The sequence below is a fragment of the Penicillium citrinum genome, assembly GCF_028827155.1.
Source record: "Penicillium citrinum strain IBT 23319 chromosome Unknown utg000003l:1.0-4596430.0:1.0-4598250.0, whole genome shotgun sequence".
Lineage (NCBI taxonomy): Eukaryota > Fungi > Ascomycota > Eurotiomycetes > Eurotiales > Aspergillaceae > Penicillium > Penicillium citrinum.
The window spans coordinates 3447140-3466936 of NW_026622688.1; the positions used below are offsets into that span (position 1 = coordinate 3447140).

The 19797-nt window shown below is 47.6% G+C and overlaps 9 protein-coding genes across 9 annotated transcripts; 6 read left to right on the plus strand and 3 right to left on the minus strand.

The window, feature by feature from the left end:
- Positions 1 to 706: 706 nt before the first annotated feature.
- N7469_004510 (F-box domain protein) lies at positions 707 to 2014 on the minus strand (the record flags this gene model as incomplete). The annotated part of the gene is made up of 2 exons (XM_056643430.1): positions 707 to 1535; positions 1593 to 2014. 2 exons carry the CDS (start codon positions 2012 to 2014, stop codon positions 707 to 709), a joined length of 1251 nt encoding a protein of 416 aa, XP_056502842.1.
- A 343-nt stretch (positions 2015 to 2357) lies between these two features.
- N7469_004511 (putative HAD superfamily hydrolase) lies at positions 2358 to 3602 on the plus strand (the record flags this gene model as incomplete). The annotated part of the gene is made up of 2 exons (XM_056643431.1): positions 2358 to 2470; positions 2537 to 3602. 2 exons carry the CDS (start codon positions 2358 to 2360, stop codon positions 3600 to 3602), a joined length of 1179 nt encoding a protein of 392 aa, XP_056502843.1.
- Positions 3603 to 4186: 584 nt separating this feature from the next.
- Positions 4187 to 5919, plus strand: dps1 (putative aspartyl-tRNA synthetase Dps1; the record flags this gene model as incomplete). The annotated part of the gene is made up of 2 exons (XM_056643432.1): positions 4187 to 5185; positions 5242 to 5919. The coding sequence occupies 2 exons, from the start codon at positions 4187 to 4189 to the stop codon at positions 5917 to 5919; spliced, it is 1677 nt and encodes a 558-aa protein (XP_056502844.1).
- Positions 5920 to 7236: 1317 nt separating this feature from the next.
- Positions 7237 to 8566, plus strand: N7469_004513 (SIP1 domain-containing protein; the record flags this gene model as incomplete). The annotated part of the gene is made up of 3 exons (XM_056643433.1): positions 7237 to 7445; positions 7563 to 7617; positions 7676 to 8566. 3 exons carry the CDS (start codon positions 7237 to 7239, stop codon positions 8564 to 8566), a joined length of 1155 nt encoding a protein of 384 aa, XP_056502845.1.
- Positions 8567 to 8823: 257 nt separating this feature from the next.
- Positions 8824 to 10009, plus strand: N7469_004514 (uncharacterized protein; the record flags this gene model as incomplete). The annotated part of the gene is made up of 2 exons (XM_056643434.1): positions 8824 to 9902; positions 9958 to 10009. The coding sequence occupies 2 exons, from the start codon at positions 8824 to 8826 to the stop codon at positions 10007 to 10009; spliced, it is 1131 nt and encodes a 376-aa protein (XP_056502846.1).
- Positions 10010 to 10274: 265 nt separating this feature from the next.
- N7469_004515 (ATP-dependent DNA helicase 2 subunit KU80) lies at positions 10275 to 12963 on the minus strand (the record flags this gene model as incomplete). Its single annotated transcript, XM_056643435.1, has 11 exons — positions 10275 to 10292; positions 10345 to 10814; positions 10868 to 11073; positions 11132 to 11517; positions 11576 to 12082; positions 12145 to 12205; positions 12258 to 12426; positions 12482 to 12549; positions 12601 to 12667; positions 12726 to 12780; positions 12835 to 12963. 11 exons carry the CDS (start codon positions 12961 to 12963, stop codon positions 10275 to 10277), a joined length of 2136 nt encoding a protein of 711 aa, XP_056502847.1.
- A 373-nt stretch (positions 12964 to 13336) lies between these two features.
- N7469_004516 (DUF4149 domain-containing protein) lies at positions 13337 to 14077 on the plus strand (the record flags this gene model as incomplete). The annotated part of the gene is made up of 4 exons (XM_056643436.1): positions 13337 to 13368; positions 13444 to 13477; positions 13552 to 13840; positions 13911 to 14077. The coding sequence occupies 4 exons, from the start codon at positions 13337 to 13339 to the stop codon at positions 14075 to 14077; spliced, it is 522 nt and encodes a 173-aa protein (XP_056502848.1).
- A 646-nt stretch (positions 14078 to 14723) lies between these two features.
- N7469_004517 (sugar porter family MFS transporter) lies at positions 14724 to 16819 on the minus strand (the record flags this gene model as incomplete). The annotated part of the gene is made up of 4 exons (XM_056643437.1): positions 14724 to 14908; positions 14974 to 16210; positions 16272 to 16348; positions 16444 to 16819. 4 exons carry the CDS (start codon positions 16817 to 16819, stop codon positions 14724 to 14726), a joined length of 1875 nt encoding a protein of 624 aa, XP_056502849.1.
- A 1969-nt stretch (positions 16820 to 18788) lies between these two features.
- N7469_004518 (uncharacterized protein) lies at positions 18789 to 19580 on the plus strand (the record flags this gene model as incomplete). Its single annotated transcript, XM_056643438.1, has 1 exon — positions 18789 to 19580. One exon carries the CDS (start codon positions 18789 to 18791, stop codon positions 19578 to 19580), a length of 792 nt encoding a protein of 263 aa, XP_056502850.1.
- Between the last annotated feature and the right edge of the window lie 217 nt (positions 19581 to 19797).

Genomic DNA, 19797 nt, shown 5'->3' on the forward strand with positions numbered 1-19797 from the left:
CCCTTTCTCTTTTCTTCCTATCGATATCAAATTGTAGTAGACACGAGGAGTGTTCCGCATTCTTCTTCCATCCCTCCACCCCGATGTTCCTGTCCATTTCCAGTCCGTGCTGCTGTTTCTTAAGCTTCCAGGGCGATGTTTTCCTAGTTATGAGTCCCATGATGGCCACTTTAAAAGCTTGGAGGACTTGTTTTGTCTGTTGTCGAGCCGATTCTTCCTTCGTTTCTTTTGTTTTTCTCTGTTTGGGTGCCTACATAGACCGATGATGTGCATCAAAATGATTATTTGATTTTTTTTTATCCTTCCTGGTATACCCTCCTGGTATCAAAATTGCCCACCCCTAAGCCTTGTACGAGCACTACTATACGGACACGCCTCTGCACTAGTAACCTTGGCAAAATACGTATAGTGTGTCTGATACTTAGTAAATTGTTGCGGCGACCTGTTAAATGATACAATTACCCCAATGGATATCTCCAGGGCTACTAATCATGTTTAAGATTTGGGAAATGAGAAAGAGAGTGTTCGAATTTAATGATATTCGTTACGAACATTGTTTCCGAATCGCAATCAGCGCAGGTAAACTAACATTTGCGTCATCACGGCCATCATCATCTTTGCAAGCTATGAAATGCTGCAAGGGTATCATTCAGTAGAAATGCTAACTCCGTACCGGAGACCATTCACCGGGAAGGTCTCTAATGCATCAATTGTCCCTGCCACCAACACTGAGCCCGAGCACATGCTTTAATTCAAAGTCAACAAGGTCGATGCCATGAAGGCTGCAACTTGTTGAATTGAGGTCGTCGTCGGGGAGATGAAGCCAAATTTCGTCATCAATATCGTGCTGACGCTCTTTCAATAGACCTCCTACAGACGGTGACACCACGAGACTCCATATATTGACGAAATGCGACTGTAATCCCTCAGAAATTTCATATGGAAAACGATCGTCCATCAAATCCAAGTCCTGGCCATGCCGTGCTGAGGTGATCTCCATGGCACGAACACCCGAAATAGGTCGTGGGTAAACTCCCACAAAGCCAAAAAGGTATGCAGCAATGTGTGCGGGTATCTTCATGTAAAAAAGATTCTCCATTATGAGGAGATAGTACCCTCCTAAACTTTGCCGTTCGGAATCCCATATGCTCTCATTATTCTGACCAATGATAAGTCTTCTAAGACCTTGACGGAGTTGTTTGTTACTCAGGACAGTCCCTATAGTGTCAAACCCTTCTGCCAGGATACAGTGATCAATCGTCAAAGTTTCAAGACGGGGCGGCCAGCAAAATGACCACATCAGTGCTTCGTCGATACGGCCTCCGATTTCCATTTCGGTCAATGAAGACGGCCACTGCACAGTCTCGTCGGTATGTGTTAACTCCATGGAAGTAGGGAGACTGAGATATTCAAGACTAGAAATGCCACTAACGGCCTTTTTGAGTTTTGGGAAGCTCATTGAGCTTCCCATCACCAAGCTCAGGTCTAGAAACCGGAGATTTTGACACCTAGAAAGCGCTGCAAGGCTGTTGATGCTAATCAAATGTTCAGTTCCGTCTTTACAAAAGAGATAGGAGACACGGCAGACTCACGCAAAAGATACCCTGGGTGCCTTGAATTTTAGCAGATTCGAGCTAGTCGCCTTGAGTAATCGTGATGTTTGGCTGGGAGAGCTGTGATGAACCAGGCCATGCAGCAGAAGCTCCCTGACTAAAGAACCGAGGTCGACCTTTTGCTTCCTGGCACCGCTTTGAGGGGTGACTGTAGCAAGAAATTGACTGAATTTGTTTCCTCGTGCAAGTTGAGGGCTGCGATACAGCAACTCAATGCCAGCGGAGTACCATGCACGACCAACAAGACAAAAGCTGTACATATCCTTCTGACGAAGGAGGTACGGATCCTTCTGTTCCCTATCACTCGAATATAGAAATTGAGCAACGAAGAGAAGTACCTCCACTGGGAGCTGAGGCGTTTTTCCATTGCTCATGCTGGGCGATGCCGGCTGCACTTTCATGGTGAGTAAGAGAGGAAGTGGGGAGTCCAGAAAATGATGGATACAAGGTAGAGAGACAGATTCTCTGCGGGTATGTATCTGGAAAGACCCTTAGGGATCAATTTGGACGGGCATGTTGGATCATTATCGTGATCTGTTCGATACAGGCAAGTAGATGAGTTGCATGAAAGAGCAAGATTGTTTAGTCGGGCGAATCGGAGAAAAGTGTGGGGCGGAAGTCGTTCCTCGGGGATGATATCACCCCCTCGTCCTCTTTCTCTCCCTGGCACAAATCCTTTCCTCTTAATTCTCCCTCTTTCCCAACTTACCACTCTAAACCAGCATCACAGACACATTTCGAATGATGCTACGGTCTTTAAATTTACTGCGGCGTGTGCCCGGTCAATACAATGCTGGTCGTCGAGCTATTCAAACCGCCAGCGCGTCTCGAGTCCCAAATTTCGCCTTTGCCTTTGAGTGAGTGATTCTGATGTATGCGCATGGCCAACCTATTACCTCTCCGATCTAATATCTATATTGTAGTATTGACGGTGTCCTCCTAAGATCTTCGAAACCTATTCCTGGTGCGGCTGACTCATTATCTCTCCTTAAGAAGCAAGGCATTCCATTCATCTTGCTCACCAACGGCGGCGGAAAACACGAAACAGAACGCGTTGCGGAAATAAGCGAAAAGTTGAATGTGCCACTGGACCCGACAGATATTGTTCAAAGTCATTCGCCTTTTGCAGAGCTGGTGAAAGGCCCCGACGAGGCGAGCGCGCTTGAGAACAAATGTGTTTTGGTAGCGGGAGGCGATGGTGATAATTGTCGACGAGTGGCGGAACAGTATGGTTTCAAAAACGTTATAACGCCGGGCGATATCCTTATGGCCAATCCCTCCATCTGGCCCTTCTCAAAGAATTTCTCCGATTACTATAAGACGTTCGCTCGGCCACTCCCTAAGCCTATAGACCCTACCAGCTCGGCCAAGGGTCTCAAGGTTGACGCTATCTTTGTGTTCAATGACCCTCGTGACTGGGCACTAGACACACAAGTTATTATGGATCTTTTGCTCTCATCACAGGGTCATTTTGGGACTCTGTCGGACAAGAATGGTCGAACTGATCTACCCAATCACGGCTACCAGCAGGATGGACAGCCCCATCTATACTTCTCTAACCCAGATCTCTGGTGGGCGGCAGCCTATCATTTGCCTCGTCTTGGTCAGGGCGGATTCCGAGAAGCTCTGGAGGGCGTCTGGGCTGCAACCACGGGTGGCTCCAGTAAGGGCATTGAGTTAAAGAAAACAGTGATTGGAAAACCATACCAGGGAACCTATGAATTTGCCGAGAGACAGCTGCTCCGAAACCGGTCAAGGGTGTTTGGCACGGACCTTCCACCATTGCAGCGAGTTTTTATGGTTGGAGACAACCCAGAATCGGATATTCGGGGCGCAAACTCGTATCGCAGTGGCTTTGGCAGCAGCTGGGAGTCTATTCTGGTCCGGACTGGTGTCTACAGTGGAGGTGACCCTGCATGGAAGCCCACAGTGGTTGCTGATGATGTACAAAATGCCGTCCAATGGGCGCTTAAGTCTTCAAAGTGGTGATTTCACGATAGATCTGGCTCTTTGCGCAAGATGGCAAGGCCTTGTCTCTGTGACGAATGAGCGGGAAGCTCCTCATAGCATAGTCTTTAGTCACCAGTCATTATTAGCGTCATATACTATTAGATACGTTGTTAGATACGTCTTCTATACCTTATTTTATCACCATTGAGTTGACCAGTACCCCGTATACTTCGTGTTGCGGAGATCAGTACGGAGCAGTTATACTGGGGTATAGTGGTATCCCAATACATTATCATCATGGATAAGAGCCAAGGGGGAGTTGAAGCCACGTTGTTTTTCAACGCATAGGGATATGCAATGTTCTTTATCTTTCTCTTGAATTCACGTAAATTTGCCCAGACATGCTCTCCAATAGTTTCCCCTTGTTCCCTCAGGCACCAATATCGATATATGAGGTCATGTGACGATCACCCCTCTTAGGGTTTAGGGCAGTTTTGCACGGCGGGGTGACTCAAAGTGTCAAACGCATCAAGTCCCTCCATTCAAAGTGTATCATTAAGGTGAGACATTCCCAATTAGACTAATAAGCAAAATTTGAATCTGACATCTTTCTCCAAAGCATAATGGCGGACTCCGACTTGCCCACTCGCCCTAAGCCCGAGGAGACTCCAGCGGCCGGCGCGCCCGCCGCGCCCGCGGAAGGCGACTCTAAGAGCGCCAGCAAGAATGCCGCGAAGAAGGCTGCTAAGGAGAAGGCTAAGGCCGAGAAGGCCGCTGCTCGCGCTGCCCAAGAGAAGGCCCAGGCTGCCGCTCAAGAAGCCAATGACACTGCCAAGCACCTTTACGGCCAGCTCCCCGAGACCGAAGACGTTAACCCCACCACCCGATTCAGCGACTTCACTGAGGAGGAGAAGGAGGTCACTGTTGTCGCCCGTGTCGATAATGCCCGTGTACAGAGTGCCAAACTTGCTTTCCTGATGCTGCGCCAGCAAGGCCAGAAGATCCAGGCTGTTATCGCGGCTGCCGAGCCCATCTCTCGCCAGATGATCAAGTACACCGGTGGATTGAACGTCAACTCCATTGTTCAGGTTACCGGTCTGATCAAGAAGCCCGAAATTCCCATTTCCTCCGCCACCATTCAGAACCTTGAGATTCACATCCGTAAGGTGTATATGATCTCCGAGGCTGCGCAAATGCTGCCCATGCAGGTCAAGGATGCTGAACGCCCACCTCCCGTTGAGACTACCGACGACGCTCCTCAGGTCGATTCTGAGGGTGCTCCCATCGTTACCCTCAAGACCCGTCTGGACAACCGTGTCCTTGACCTCCAAACCGAGACCAGCCAGGCCATCACCTGGATCTCCAGTGGTGTTGCCCAACTGTTCTCCGAGTACATGATCAAGAGCGGTTCTCGGTGGATCTTCACCCCCAAGCTGGTCGGTGCGGCCACAGAAGGTGGCAGCAACGTCTTCGAGGTCAAGTACTTCAAGCGCAATGGCTATCTGGCCCAGAGTCCTCAATTGTACAAGCAGATGTGTATTGCCGGTGATATGGAGAACGTTTTCGAGATTGCCCCAGTCTTCCGTGCGGAGGACAGCAACACCCACCGCCACTTGACCGAGGTGAGAATGATTTCCTTGCCGTTTTGGCCCACAGTGATTTTGCTAACAGACTTTAGTTTGCTGGTCTTGATTTCGAGAAGACCTTCGAGCACCACTACCACGAGGTCCTTGAATTCGCCGAGGACCTTCTGGTTTTCATTCTCTCTCAGCTCAAGGAGCGCTACGCTGCCCAGATCGCTACCATCCAAAAGTCATACCCCAAGGCCGGTGACTTCAAGCTGCCTAAGAACGGCAAGGCTCTGCGCCTGAACTATATGGATGGTGTTGCTCTGCTGAAGGAGGCTGGTGTTGATATGTCGGAACAAGAGCGATTCGAGAATGACTTCACCACTGCTATGGAGAAGCAACTTGGCCAAATCATTCGCGACAAGTATGACACCGACTTCTACGTTCTGGACAAGTTCCCCATGGCTGTGCGTCCCTTCTACACCAAGGCCGACCCCAAGGATGCTCGCTTCTCCAACTCGTACGATTTCTTCATGCGCGGTGAGGAAATCATGTCGGGTGCCCAGCGTATTAACAACATCGAGGAGCTCGAGGCATCGATGCGCTCCAAGGGTCTGGACCCTACCCAGGAGGGCTTTGAGGACTACCTCAATGCTTTCCGCCAGGGCTGCCCACCTCACGCCGGTGGTGGTCTGGGTCTGAACCGTATCGTGATGTTCTTCCTGGGTCTGCCTAACGTGCGGTTGGCCTCGCTGTTCCCCCGTGACCCCCAGCGTCTCCGCCCATAAACGAACGGGTGGTTGAAGAGTTGATTTGTGTAGATAGACTTAAGTATAGCGAAGAAAGTCTCAAAAAATGAATTGCATGAACTGATAAGTCCAATTGTCAATTGCTTTAATTAGAACGAGTCAATACTAAAACTAAAATCATTTTCACAAAGCAAAAAATTCACCCTTTCCATCCCACCGAAGTGGGAGGTCCAGGCTATAGAAAGTCTCGAAGATCTTTCTTGTGCCGTCCGCTGCTGTGGTCGCCATGACACACAGTTTTTCCTGTCGCCCCCCAGGCAGGCAGGTGCGTTGGGCACGTACACCGAGGTGTACATTTAGGACTCGCTTTAGTGCAGCAATGGAATTAACCACTACGCCACTCACCCTAAATTACAAAATCTTTGCCCATTTTGCTACATCTCTGAACTTCGCTGACGAAAGAAGTAGGTGGATCTCATGTGGGGATGCAGATTTTGCTTACTTAATATCTACAAAAGTTCCCACTATCACCATTGGACTATCTGACATGGTCTGTGGGTCTGTCAAACTTCAAGGGGGGTGCTAATTTCAACTTCATGTCTTTTGAATGCTGTTGAGGTATACTTCGTGAAGCTATTCACAAAAATCACGTGGCAGCCTGGGTGCACCGGAACACCAACTCTGGAGGAGCACCCCATTTCATCTGAAAGGAATTTCAGGTTGTGAAACTTGTTGTCCTTGGTTTTTGGCGTTTTTTGGTTATTTTTTTCGGATTTTTAGAATCGCTAGATCGCAAGATACAGTGGGTGGTTGAAAGGCCTGTCCGTCCCAAATTTATCTTATACCTCCATCACTCCGATGAGTACCGCCATCGTCCAAGTCAACCATGACCACCCCCATGGCAAATTATTGAGATTTTCACATCGTTGAATGTGCAAGAAAGTAATCAAAATCAAATTGAACCATAAAATAGACTAATCACTCCTAAAATTTTTAAATTGTATGCAAATATCCCTCTTGACCTCCTTTGTTGACATCACGTCATGCCTGGATGAAGGCGCACTTCAGAAGGAAAGAGCGTGAAAAGCTTAATATGAAGGCCTCGGGATCGAATCCAGATCAAATGAATCACTTGGACTATCCACAGAATTGCTGAACTATCCTGTGAAGCATAAAATACTGAAGTTGGATCATTTCAAAAATATCGAGGTGGTTTATACTTACTCTTGGCGCCAAGAAATGCGTGCTTCCGAGACTTATCGCAGATCTGCGGCTGTAAGACGCTGATAAGCGCTGGGGCCGCCCGTCAGTGAGCCAAAAGCAGCCCCGAACTTCTTTTCTCCTGCAACGCCTCCAATGCCTGACAAGCGCAAAGCATCAATGTCGACCCCAACATTCAAACGTCCTCGACTAAATGAGGATGAAGATGACAAGACTGCCCACGAGCAGCCGCGCAGTCACCCCATATACGGCCAGAAAAACGCTTTTCCTGGCCTGGATGATGCCGGAGACGAGCTATTCTACGGCCCAGCAGATGATGGGATGGAGTACTTGCGGATGGTGAGGTAAGTCTTCACTTTTTACGGTCAATGCTAGATCGCGTGCTAAAGACCTTCATCCCTGCTCAGCCCTTCCCTACGTTTTCTCTGCGGACCGTCCTGACCTTAGAAACCACTTTCTAGATCCGAAGCGAACGCGATGCCCTCTCTGTTCATCGCCCAGAGCTCGAAAGATGCTGTGACTGGATCAAATTTGGACCCCCCAAGTGAATTCGGATGAACCCGACCGGAAAAAGACATCCTTCACTCATGGCTTCTTCGAGGATGAAGCTTACATCGCCCCCGCAAAACCCGACGAGAAAACGGACGCTTTCCTTCAAAGCTTATACCCCGAAGCTCAGAACTCCTACTATGACCTTCTGCGATACCGGTTCTTACTCCTCCGATCAACATTAAAGTGTACACCTCCTGCTGCGGTGATTGCCGGCCTTGACGACTCACACCCCATCAGTCTTCCACGAAAGAATGCGGCGGCGCGCAAGGAATGGCGACGATTGATTCTTGCTGTCGATCCTCAGATGGCTCAACTTGCGTGCATGGACTTAGAGAGTGTTTTAGGTGTGCTGCAGATCCTAGCGCGAGGACTATCGGACAATGTACGAAGCGGCGATGCCCCAGGCATAAGAAGGCTGGGGGCCTGGGCTTGGAGTTTGCTTGGAAAATGTCGCGAGATCGGAGAACTGTCTACAGAAGAGGTCGGAGAGATTCGTGATATTGGAAAAAGAGCAGCAAAGATCCTTGAAAAGGTTCGAGAGGCGGAAGATGTGGAAGTTGAGGCGGAAGAGGAGGCCGACGAAGATTCAAACGTAGAAGAGAATGGCCAGGACGAACCTGAAGAGCCATTAACAGAAATTGAGCCAATGCCCGAGGTATCGGATACACCCGACATGCCGATGCCCGATGATGCCAATCAGCCAGATGAGCTGGCAGCGGCAAAGGAGAGGCTACAGGCCAGGCTACAAGATAATAGTCAGCATGCCATGTCAGATGATACCTCTGATGGCACAGACTTAGTGACACAAACTCGCGCTATGCTCGATATGATCATCACTGTGGTGGGCGAGTTCTTTGGACAGCGAGATCTCTTAGAAGCACGAGAGATTTGGACTGGTCCGGAAGCTTTGTGATTTGAAAACATATACCCCTATTTGTAAAATTGTTCAAGATCAATTGAATATCTATTAATATCTCCATATCTTCTAAACAGAATTCAGTGTCGTATAATATTATATTTGGTCCGCCAGCTGGTCCTTGTAGATCATTTGTATACTTGAACGTGATGCGGCTAACCCATTTCGGGTGCCTTGCGTCATGCGGAAGAGAGGATCGTTGAACTTCAAACAGCTCCTCCGCTTCGCTGTCTTTTATTTTCACTCTACCAACCATGGCGCCAACAGTTGAGATCGCCATTCCCAACACCAGCCTCTCACCGACATCTCCCCCTCATACAGTCTATCACATAACCCTCCGTCTCCCACTACGTTCCTTCACCGTCTCCAAGCGTTACTCCGACTTCTCCGCTTTCCATGCCGACCTAATCACTCAAACCAATGCGCCACCACCAGTACCTCTGCCTTCGAAGGCCTGGTTCTCAAATACTGTTTCAAATGAGTCTTTCCGAGAAGATCGCCGTCGTGGACTAGAAGAGTATCTCCAAGCAATCAATGAATCATCCGATGGCCGTTGGCGCAACTCCTCTGCCTGGCGTGCCTTTCTGAACCTCCCCACAGCTGCCGTTGCTTCCTCCGGTGGCGCCAAAAATAACACATCTACTCGGCTACATGCTGCGATCACAGATCCGGGATCGGCATCCAACTCCCAAATCACAGACCCTACACTATGGCTCGACTATCACCGTGACATGAAATCCCATCTACACGACGCTCGCCTCCAACTCTCACGTCGTGACCAGGAAACAGTACCTTCAAAGCAGCATGAGAGCTCCGCCCAGGCGAAGAGTAGTCTTGTGCGCGCGGGCACTATGATTACTAACTTGGAAGAAGGTCTTAAGAGCCTCAGCAACCGCGGGTCCCAATCCACATCTAGTTTGGGAGAGGGAGAGCTGCGCCGTCGGAAGGACCTTCTTACAAATGCACGTAAGGAAAAAGATGGTTTGGAAGACCTGTTACAAGCTATGGCAAACAAAACTCGACTTGATAGCGCTGTCGCTGCGATGTCAGACAAAGATAAAGAAACGCTCTTTGGAAAACTAGATGGACCCAGCAATGGACGCAGAACGCCTACTCGATCTGGCAGAGTACTTGGGAAAGAGACTGAGCGTACCCGCGAGCTTGATAATCAGGGCGTATTGCAGCTGCAAAAGCAGACAATGCAGGATCAAGACCAGAGTGTGGAAGAATTGATGAAAATTATCATGAGGCAGAGAGAGTTGGGGCAGGCTATACATGAAGAGTTGGAAGTGCACAATGAGCTCTTGAGATTGGCAGACGAGGATACTGATCGGTTAGTCTTTCTGGAAACGAAAGCAATGAAACTAGTGATGCTAACTGTTGTCTAGACTCAAGGCCAAAGTCGATGTTGGCAAGAAGCGTATCGGCAGGATTTCCTAAGTGTCGGATTGACGGTGCATACATACCAGTCGAACTTGGCTACCAACAGGGAGGACTGCAAGCGTTTATTAGCACTGATATCATAGTGCTATTTTTCTATTCTATTAGTTTACTATACCCAGCATGGGCGGAATTTAGATATGATTCGAATTTACAGAAATTACGAAAGCCGTTTGTGGTCATAATTCCATGAACTCTGTACTGTTTTCTATGAACAGTGACAAATGTGTAATCTCCATCTAGCTCATTGCTTGGGCAAAGAGCCCTAACTGGAAGAGAAAAACTGAAAGACATTAGCATCTATCACCTTGCCATCAAAGTACCAGTATGCCTACCTCTTTTGCTTCTTCTTCTGTGACCTCCGACCTGTCAGAGGTGAATTTGTCGATAAGACCGATCTTGCTTCTTCGTAACAGCCACCACAGTTCCCTCCGGTCACCACCCAGTTCCTCTGATAATATCTTCGACTTTAATGAACGAAGGAAATTGTTGTACAGAGCAGGTTCCTCGTAGTCAACAAGCTCATCACGCATGGTCCCCAGAGCTTCAATGACACGGTCATAGTTTGCGTCGCTCAGGCTGTTCTTGATTTGTGATTCGACGATAGCACAGAGTTGTTTGACTGCACTGTGAATGGTTTCGATGTTCTCTGCACGGGATAACATCTGTTTGAACTCTGGAAGAGAATTCTCCGACGATATGTTGGCGCGTTTTGGTTCTTGGTTCAGGAGAGCATCCACGTCCAGACCAGAGAGGGGCTTCTCTGTCTCCCGTTGCCTCTTACGCCCTTTGGTTTTTGGAGGAACTAATTATCATTACTTAGTATAGGGCTTGTTAGTTTGAATTGGATGGAAGTACCTTTCTTGACCTCTGCCTTTGAGATCAGTTCGTCGAGGAAGGGTGCTGAGTTTTTCACAAGTTCCTCATCTGGATGCTCGAACTTGGTTAAGATCTCCGGTGGATCAAGGATAGGATCATTTGGATGCACTGCACGATATCGTACCGCTGACTCAATGCGATGCAATAGCGGAGAGAACGATTCATCGATGGGAAGTATATCATTTCTGGTTTGAGTCCTATTATCAGTCTCATGAATCGGAAAACCTCAAATACGATACATACCCCGTTTCATCTTTGTGACCCAGCTCCATACTATCGACGTAGTTGTCCATCGCTTCTTGAAGGTCCTGATTCGGGAGATTTCGGTGTTCTGTGACAGTTTTTCCTGATACAGTGATCACCTTGTCCAGTGGTGGAAATTGATACGGTCGAACATCCTCGGCGAAGGGGAGCTGTATCTCAATGAGGCATTCATACTCCGCCTCGATCAAGGGCGCAAGCAGAACGACCATCGGCGGACGGTTCTCCTTGGTGACCATGCGACCAATAGCATAATAAGATGATGTGTGTAGGGCATGGGTTAAAGATGACAATGCCAGAGAAGCCTTTTCGTTCGCGCGTTCCGGAATTATGATGTTGGCATTAGACATGTGGAGGTATCGATCATACTGACGAATAAGCAGGATTATCAGTACGAGTCAGGCCAGACAAATCACGACAACTTACCTTTTCTTGGTGGACAAATCCAATGAGATCCAGACAAGCAAACGTGTCTAATCTGGTGATATTTTCATCTATCTGGCTGATGTGAACAGCCGTCCGTCCATACTCGTAGCCCTTTGCGAGGTCATCACGCTCAACATCGACTTTACCGCCAGGTGCCGATGGGTCATTGACTTGATAGGTTCGTGACATTCTGACAGCAGTAAGAGCTTCGCCTTGATTTGGCTCTAAATCTTTCCTTTCTTGCCCTTCCGCATCACCGGAGCGAGCGACGAAAGAGCTGGCAGAGGGTGGATGGGCGACATATGTTTTGAAATAGCGCTCGACTGGGATTTGTAATGCCGTTTCATATTTTCCAGGATCGCCTAGCCGAAGCATACCTTTGAAAGATGGCATACTCTTGACGTCTTTGATACGAGGCGTATCGAGTTCGGCGATAGCCTCTTCCAAAGTTCCACAGACCCCATTGCAGCCTTCAGCAAACCCGCGGAGTAAGTTTTCATTGAAAGCCTGTGCGTTTTAGTCAAAACAATAAGCAGCCGGACCCAGTCGTTCATATGGGCTGAGTTTACCTTGTGGGAGTCTTTATCCTCCTCTTTTACCCCGTACTCCGGATCATCGAAATCAACACCACTGGGCAACGTTAGCATGATTCAAAACGAAGAGGTAGAGGGATATCACCCACAGAATGACCAGTTCAATTCCATCTTCAACAATCTTCTTCTGGATTTCCTCGAGGCCATCACCACTCATTGGCCCAGTACCATTCGTGACAAGGACGATCTTCCGCTTATATTTAAGCGTTCTGGTAAATTCATTGATCATTGTAATTGCAACGACAATAGCAGAAATAGCTTTCTTCGTAGTTAGCAGGCCGATCCTCATAAAAGCGAGGAGAATACAGTGTACCATCGCCTCGATTTGTTTTGCTAGGCTTGATAGCATCGCGCAGCTTTCGAATGTCAGGCATCAGAACTCTGGTAGAAGGTCAGTCATATGCCGTGAAAGGCTCGGGAAGGAAGCCATACTGTCCGAGTTTTGAGAGAACTGAGATATTCGAGTTATGTGCATCTTCTCGCAGCTCATTTGAAGTGTCTTTTTCTATGGTTAGACGGGTCCAAATGGAAGAATGATATGGAATGGAGACACCTACCATCTGAACGCAGAGCAAGGACAGATAAAGTTGCCGTTTTCCTGGCAGTGCCAACCTAGAACCTAGTGAGTGATATTGAAACTATCAATAATTTGAAAAAAACGCGTACTGTATGTGTGATCTTGTCCCAGACATATTGCATGGCCCACTCCAAATCTGTCACGGAGCGGCCATGATGGCACTCGCCCATAGACCTCCCCACATCGACAATGTAGACAGTTGCCTCTTTTTCAGCCATTGAAACTGATTACCTTGAGTGAGGTGTAGAGGTCAAAAAGCGAAATGAGAGAAACAAAGGCATTCGTTCTCTCCAGGCACACCCAGGCAGACGCGTGATATTTCCTTTTTCGTTTAGACTGGCGCGTGGGCACATGACATCACTTGATCAGGGTGTGCTTAATTAAAAGTGCGTGGCTAGAATACTATCTCTGCAAAACTGCGTGCTGGAAATACGGAGTTTCCCCATATTTGGCCGTGAACTTATTGTCCGGCTATGGGCCCACTAGTCGTGGAAATCCATCCCCACGCCCAACTCAAAGCTGGTTAAAGCTCGCCATCGATATCAACCTCTTCCTTTGTGCAATATTGAATGCGCCGAGGAATATCCCATCATGAATGACCCTCGCCCCTATCACATTCTCAGGTTCGTTTACGCCTACTCAAAATTCCCTGTAACCGGGAATTTTCAAGTCCGAACAGCATATTGACACTTTTGCAGCTACGGAACCCTTTTGGGCTCCCAGTTCTTCCAAGTATGTTTAGATTAGGGATCTAATTCAAGTCCCCTGCAACAATGCAACTCAAAAAGAATTTAACGTCTTACTAGTCATTCGTTGGCGGAATCGTGGCTTTCCGCGCCCTGCCGCGGCCGCAGTTTGCAAGCTTGCAAACCGCAATCTTCCCCGTTTATTTCTCCATGCAGACAGCTCTTCCAGTCGTTGTGGCTTTGACAGCCAGCCGAGGTGGACAGGCGCTTGGTCTTTCTGGCCTGGTGGCTCCTGAGAACCGCCTGAACACATTTTTGCCTATGGCTACTGTAGCTGTTACTGGCTTAATCAATATGTTTGTATTGCGTCCACTGACTGTTAACATCATGCGGGAGCGTAAACACCAGGGTGAGTGTCTTTCTGTTCTCTTTCAAAAACTCTAGCAGCGTGTTTCATGGGCCGTGATTGACATATGCAGAAACCCGTGATGGAAAGAGGAGCTACGACCCCGCTCCTCACTCCAAGGAGATGGTGGCCCTAAACAAGAGATTCGGGCGTCTGCATGGCATGTCTAGCTTGGTCAACATGGTCAGCTTCATTGCCACAGTATACTATGGTGCTGTCCTGAGCAAGAGATTGGCGTAAACCAGAGACAGCTCGTTCTTGGAGAGCTGGATGTGAATCAACATTTACACTCGAGATGGATTGTCAAGTGAAAATATCTATACTTGCATTCGATACTTCGTATATGCATGGATTATAGCAAATTGGGAATATAATCCAAGCTAAAAGCCAGTACCCGCTGTCAACTCAGATGGAAGTGCGCACTCATGTTGATAATAGGAGTCACTATCAATTTGATGAATCAACTTGTCTACAGTCTCGATAGCTTTTGGGTGACCAGTATCTGATCTCCATTGTATTTTCACTACTATCACACGAGTTGAGCCACGTTGTACTATGCTAGTACCAACAAACTCCCAATATAAGCCGGCTGCGGTATTTTGCATTTGACTACAATAGAAAGCCTGACTTCTGCGCCATGTTGAAAGCTACGAATACGAAAGCGGATAGCTTGGGAGATAAGGTGATTAAGTGGACAGTAAACCATGAGAAGCATCGTTATCGAATTAGAAGATAGAAAGGAGGAAAAGAGACAGAGACTAAGTTTGCCATCTGGGAACAAATATCACGATACAGAATCGGAGAGACTTCCTTTGTCCTCCCAATAAAACTGCAGAAGGAAAAGGGAGATATTATGGGACCAAGCAGAGATCCAAAAAGACGTCGTCTACATGGGCACAGTACTGCCAATCTCTGCAAGATGCTGGGCACCCTGATAGAATTTTGGCAATGGTGTCAGCTTTCGTCGAAGAATCCAGACTTGGAAATGCCACCAAGCATTCTTGAGCTGATATGAAGCATGCTTTCTTGTTGAAACAGAAAAGACTTGATCCAATTCTTCTAATGTCAGAGCTAAATGAGAATACATTAGCAAAGCTCAGCCAGAAGTCCGCAGAGATAGATATCTTAGCGCTTACCTTTGGTCTCAGGAACGAAAAGCAATACCAGTACCCAACCAATGATGCACCATGCCGCATACCAGCCAAAGGCTCCTTGGGGCTTGAATGCGGTCAAGAGATGAGGCCACGTGAAGGAGAGAATGAAATTGAAGCACCACGTTGTGGCTGTAGCCCATGACATGCCGACTTCACGAACATGTAGAGGAAAAGCCTCAGCAGAATATGTGAATGGGACGGGTCCTTCACCAGGAGAATAGAAGACCTCAAACAAATACATGCCAGTAGTCACCATTGCCACTCTCTTTTTGCTCTCTGGGTCATCGGTATCGATCCAGAAGGAGAACCCGGACCAGAAAAGGAAGATAGCCAGGAAAGGGAAAGTGAAAAGAAGTAGATTGCGGCGACCCCAAGTATCAATAGTAAAAACAGCAGGGAGCGCAAAGACCCAATTAAGGATACCAGTCCCCATGGAAGCCAGAAGTGCATTCGACAATCCATATCCGGACTCCTGGAAGATGGTGGTTGAGTAGTAGGCGATGACATTGACACCACAGAACTGTTGCATAAACATGACAATCCAGCTTGCCATAGTCGCACGACGGTTACGTGGAATCGTAAAAAGCTCAATGAACATCGTGAAGAAATTCTTCCCTTTGTTGATTTTTCGTTCCAACTGCACACCGACGTAAGCGTAATATAGATCGCGAGCAGCTTGAATTTCGGTTGGACGCAGGATCTTGAAATTTTGATAAGCTTTCTGGATTTTGTCATGTTGGATTAACCACCTTGGAGATTCAGGGCAAACGTAAACCTGGGCGCAAACGATCAATGGAAGTACGACAGTTGACCCAAGCATCAGCCGCCAGTTCAAGTCATTGCCCACATTCATAAAGGCCACGCCCATGATATTTCCAAGCATTATACCAAATGCTGTCCACATCTGCCACATCATCACGAGAGCACCTCGGATTGGAGCAGGAGAGCACTCTGCCGCATAGACCGGGACAGTCGAAGATTTTGAGCCAATCCCCAGGCCGAGAACAAACCGAGCAATGAACAAATTCACCCATGAGTTACAGACTCCTTCCCAGACTGACGCAACGGCTGCAATGAAACAAGAAATAAATATGGTACCTCGTCGAGCGAAGTATCGATTGAGTGGCTCAGTAAGCCAACAGCCGATGATAGCACAGGCTAAGTATGGAGCACCAACGACAAGCCCGGTAAGATTGTCACTATTCTCAATGCCAAGTCGCTATTTCATGCAAGGTCAATCAATAATGTATCATTGAAGGTTGAATTGCTAAGAATCTTACCTTTAGGTAGATGGCTTGGGCTCCATTATTAACGGTCTCATCCATGCCTTGTACCGCAGCAGCGAGGGAGCACATAACTAAAGAGAAAATCAGAGAGATATTAGTGTATATTCACCACCAAGCGTTGAAAATGGAACATAGTGGATGTTGCAGATTCAAATGATTGACTTACTTGCCAGGAAATACAGCTGCCAGGGCTGACTCCACTTATGCGTGTGCTCCCGTTCCAATGCTTCTCTTTCAACGACACTCAGTTCTGGAAGAGATGTAGCAGACTCAGGGGTTTGCGAAATAAGTGCGCCTTTCTTGAAAGTTTCCAGATCCGACATAAGACCCCATTCTTGACAGAACTCTTCAACTTGTTTGAAAAGCTGCTCGCGCGGGATTCCAGCCAAAGGGTTTTCGAAGACAGCATTCATATGATCCCGTCCACGGTCTTCAAGGTCCGGTCCTGCATATTCTGTTTTTTCTTGATGAGCGTAAGATGGAGGGTTGTCATCCTTGATATCGGGCCCCTGGACCGGGTCCTTTATCTCCTCCTTCGCCATGTCAACTTATGTAGGATCCACAAGAATAAAAGACCCTGTGAGAAATTTGGCCCAATTTTAGCAAGGCCAACTTTGGAGAATGTGTGGGTAGTCCATGTATGCTGACAGAAGGAAAAAAGGGAAGATGGAATCCTGGCAATAGCAGCCTTTTATGCATTGACATCGTTCCCACTAGGTTTTACCCCCTCAGCGCAGTTGTCAGACCACGAAGGGTTCCAGGATCCGAAAAGCCGAGTCAGGTTCTGCTTATTGTTCCTTTGGAGGCCTCATTTCGGTATATGCCACAAATGAAAGACGAGCCTTACAGGGATATATGTGACCATGTCCGGTATGACTCGACAAGAGTCTCTACCCTGCCCCATCCTAGCTCAGTCTCTGAGCATCGTATATCCCGAGGGATCGCATTATAGAAGCATTATGAGCACAATCCCCTTCCTCAAGTCATCGGGCCATGCGGAGATATCTGTGGGGGTGGGTCGCTAGATGCTCCAGGGTGGATCACTACCCGAATCGACACCAAATGCCATTAAAGATTCAGTGGAGCAACGGGAAGATTGGGTCAAGATATTGGATCCCAGACCAGGCCAAGTGAACTTTTTCCAAGGTAAGCAACCGCAAGCAATACGAAGCAGGGTTGGCAGATATCCAGGAAACGATCGTCGCTGGATGAGCCTATCATGCAAACCAACCAGGTCGATTACGTCACGTCTCTTTGCAGCAGCTCGTCACATTCGATGAGGAGTCCGACTGGTAGTTTTCTGCCCCCAAGAGTGATGATGGTCATTGATTAAGAATCGGCGCCACTGACGGAGAGGGCTGGTGCGTTGACTTCTCCAGTAGAAGAGGAACTTGCTTTGTGCGCGGAGAATAACTGGATTGGAATATAAGAAGAACTTCGAATGGCGTTCGAGACTTTCGCCAAGAAACGCCTTCCGATCCTTAAATCTTCCCCCACGCAGCAAGTCCATTCTCCACCTTCTACCACATGGCACATAGTATATTCAATGAAACGGATAACGTTGCAGCTCTATTCGAATAGAATAGCCTAGGGTAAAATACACAAAAGTTGCCAAAATTATACAACACTGTGCTCAATCAAACTATCAGCTGTTTCCAGAATGCAATCTTCCACCGATCTAGGTACCCATCCGAGCAGAGACTTCGCTTTGCCATTGTCTCAATCGCCACGATTCCACGGAGAGCTGGCCGGAACAAGGCCACCACACGAACAAGCAAGTTTGGCAATTCTTTGCGAGGTACATTTTGCGAGAGCGTCGGTCTTTTTGTCCGCAGGATATTTGCAATGCCAATCATTGCAACCGGGCCATGGTCACATGTAGCGATGAATTTCTGTCCGTTAGCCTTTGTATTGCTTTTGTGATATGCCGGGACTGAAATTTTGCCATTCAAAACTGACCAATTTTTTTCATCAAACAGTGGTAATTGCTCGTGCCCTTAGCCAATTACAGCGAAGGATGAAGTTATGATAACTCGTTTGACTTTTGAATCCCGTGCCATTCTCAGGACCCAGAGTTCCGTGTCGTGCTGGTATAATCAAGTCATCTTCGTTTCGAGGAGTTGCGCTGGGAAAAGTCGACGCAACATCCTACTGTAATTGTCAGCATTGTTCGGTGCAGAAACAGAATATCCGCAGCTTGAGAATAATGAAATTGCCGTACCGCTGCATATTGATCGTCCACTTCAAACGCCGTTGCAGACCTGGCGCAGAATATGGTACAAAAGCCCCATCCAAGTAGACAAATCCTAATTCATTGTCTGAATTGCTCAAGTGTATCATGATCTGAGCTAAGATCGAAACATTGTTTTCTCTTTCAACAAAGAGGTCTGTTCAAATAAACGGATGATATAAGAAGCCAACCCAATATCATCACCTGGGTATTAGACGTGATTATTCGACGGTCAAGCAACTTCTGGCACATCAAGCAATACTGTTTTTCCATCTTGCACGATGAAAGTTCTGTTACCTAGCATCGTGTCTCTAGGTTCAAGTCTGTGGGGTTACATTTATGGCGAGATACCATTCCCAGGAATACGGTCTTCTAATTCTCTTGCCCGGCGCACATTGAGTAGTCTTCAATTGGCTGGCTCAGCATATGCTCTCGGTGAAATTTTACCTGTCAATATGTCTTCAGACATCTTTCACATTCCAAAGTCACCGGAGTCGTTCCATGTTCACGAAGATACAGATGTTCTCGAAACGCCAGATATGAACAATGCTACCTTTGACATTCGCGAACCTTGCTTCCCCGATCCTTACCATTTCCCTTCAATACCCATTGATGACAGCCTGAAAAGTGGACGAGAAAAGTCGCTCGAGGGAGCTTTGCTTGTCCTCCTAGTTGTGAATTGCGGTATGCTGGCCAAGCTAATCATGTACCGTCATGAGGATTGCATCAATCTATCCAAAAGCCATGACGACCAGCGCCAATACATTGAAGGGATTCTGCGTCTTTACGCTGGTATATTGCCTACCGCAGGCAACCACATCTTGCGCCTCTTGGATCAGAGTTTGGAAGCAATCGAGGGTTCGATCCAGAGACTCCATGTGAAGTACGAAAAGTTTGATAGAATTGTGCATGATTTGGAGATGCTTGCCAGCCAAGAGCACCTGGACGAGGCCATCGCTCGCTGTCAAGAGTCTCATGAGAGGCTCAGACCGTTGCCCAGAGACACTTCTAACGTCCTCTCTGTCATTTTGGGGGTGTTGGAAGCTTCGATCAACAACCCCGAAAGCTCTTAGACTGGCGATGATGTTGCGACGACTAATGAGCCCAATTACTAGTTCTCGAAGACGTCAAAGGAATGCACAAATGTATGCACTGAATGATATGGATTGGTCGAGCCGAAGGATCAACGAGAGGCTTGATCACAGCATTTGGTTGGTCGTAGGAGCATAGTGCATTGTCAAAGTTTACTATATGGCGACCCAATTAAAGAAGCTTAACTTCGTTATTCAT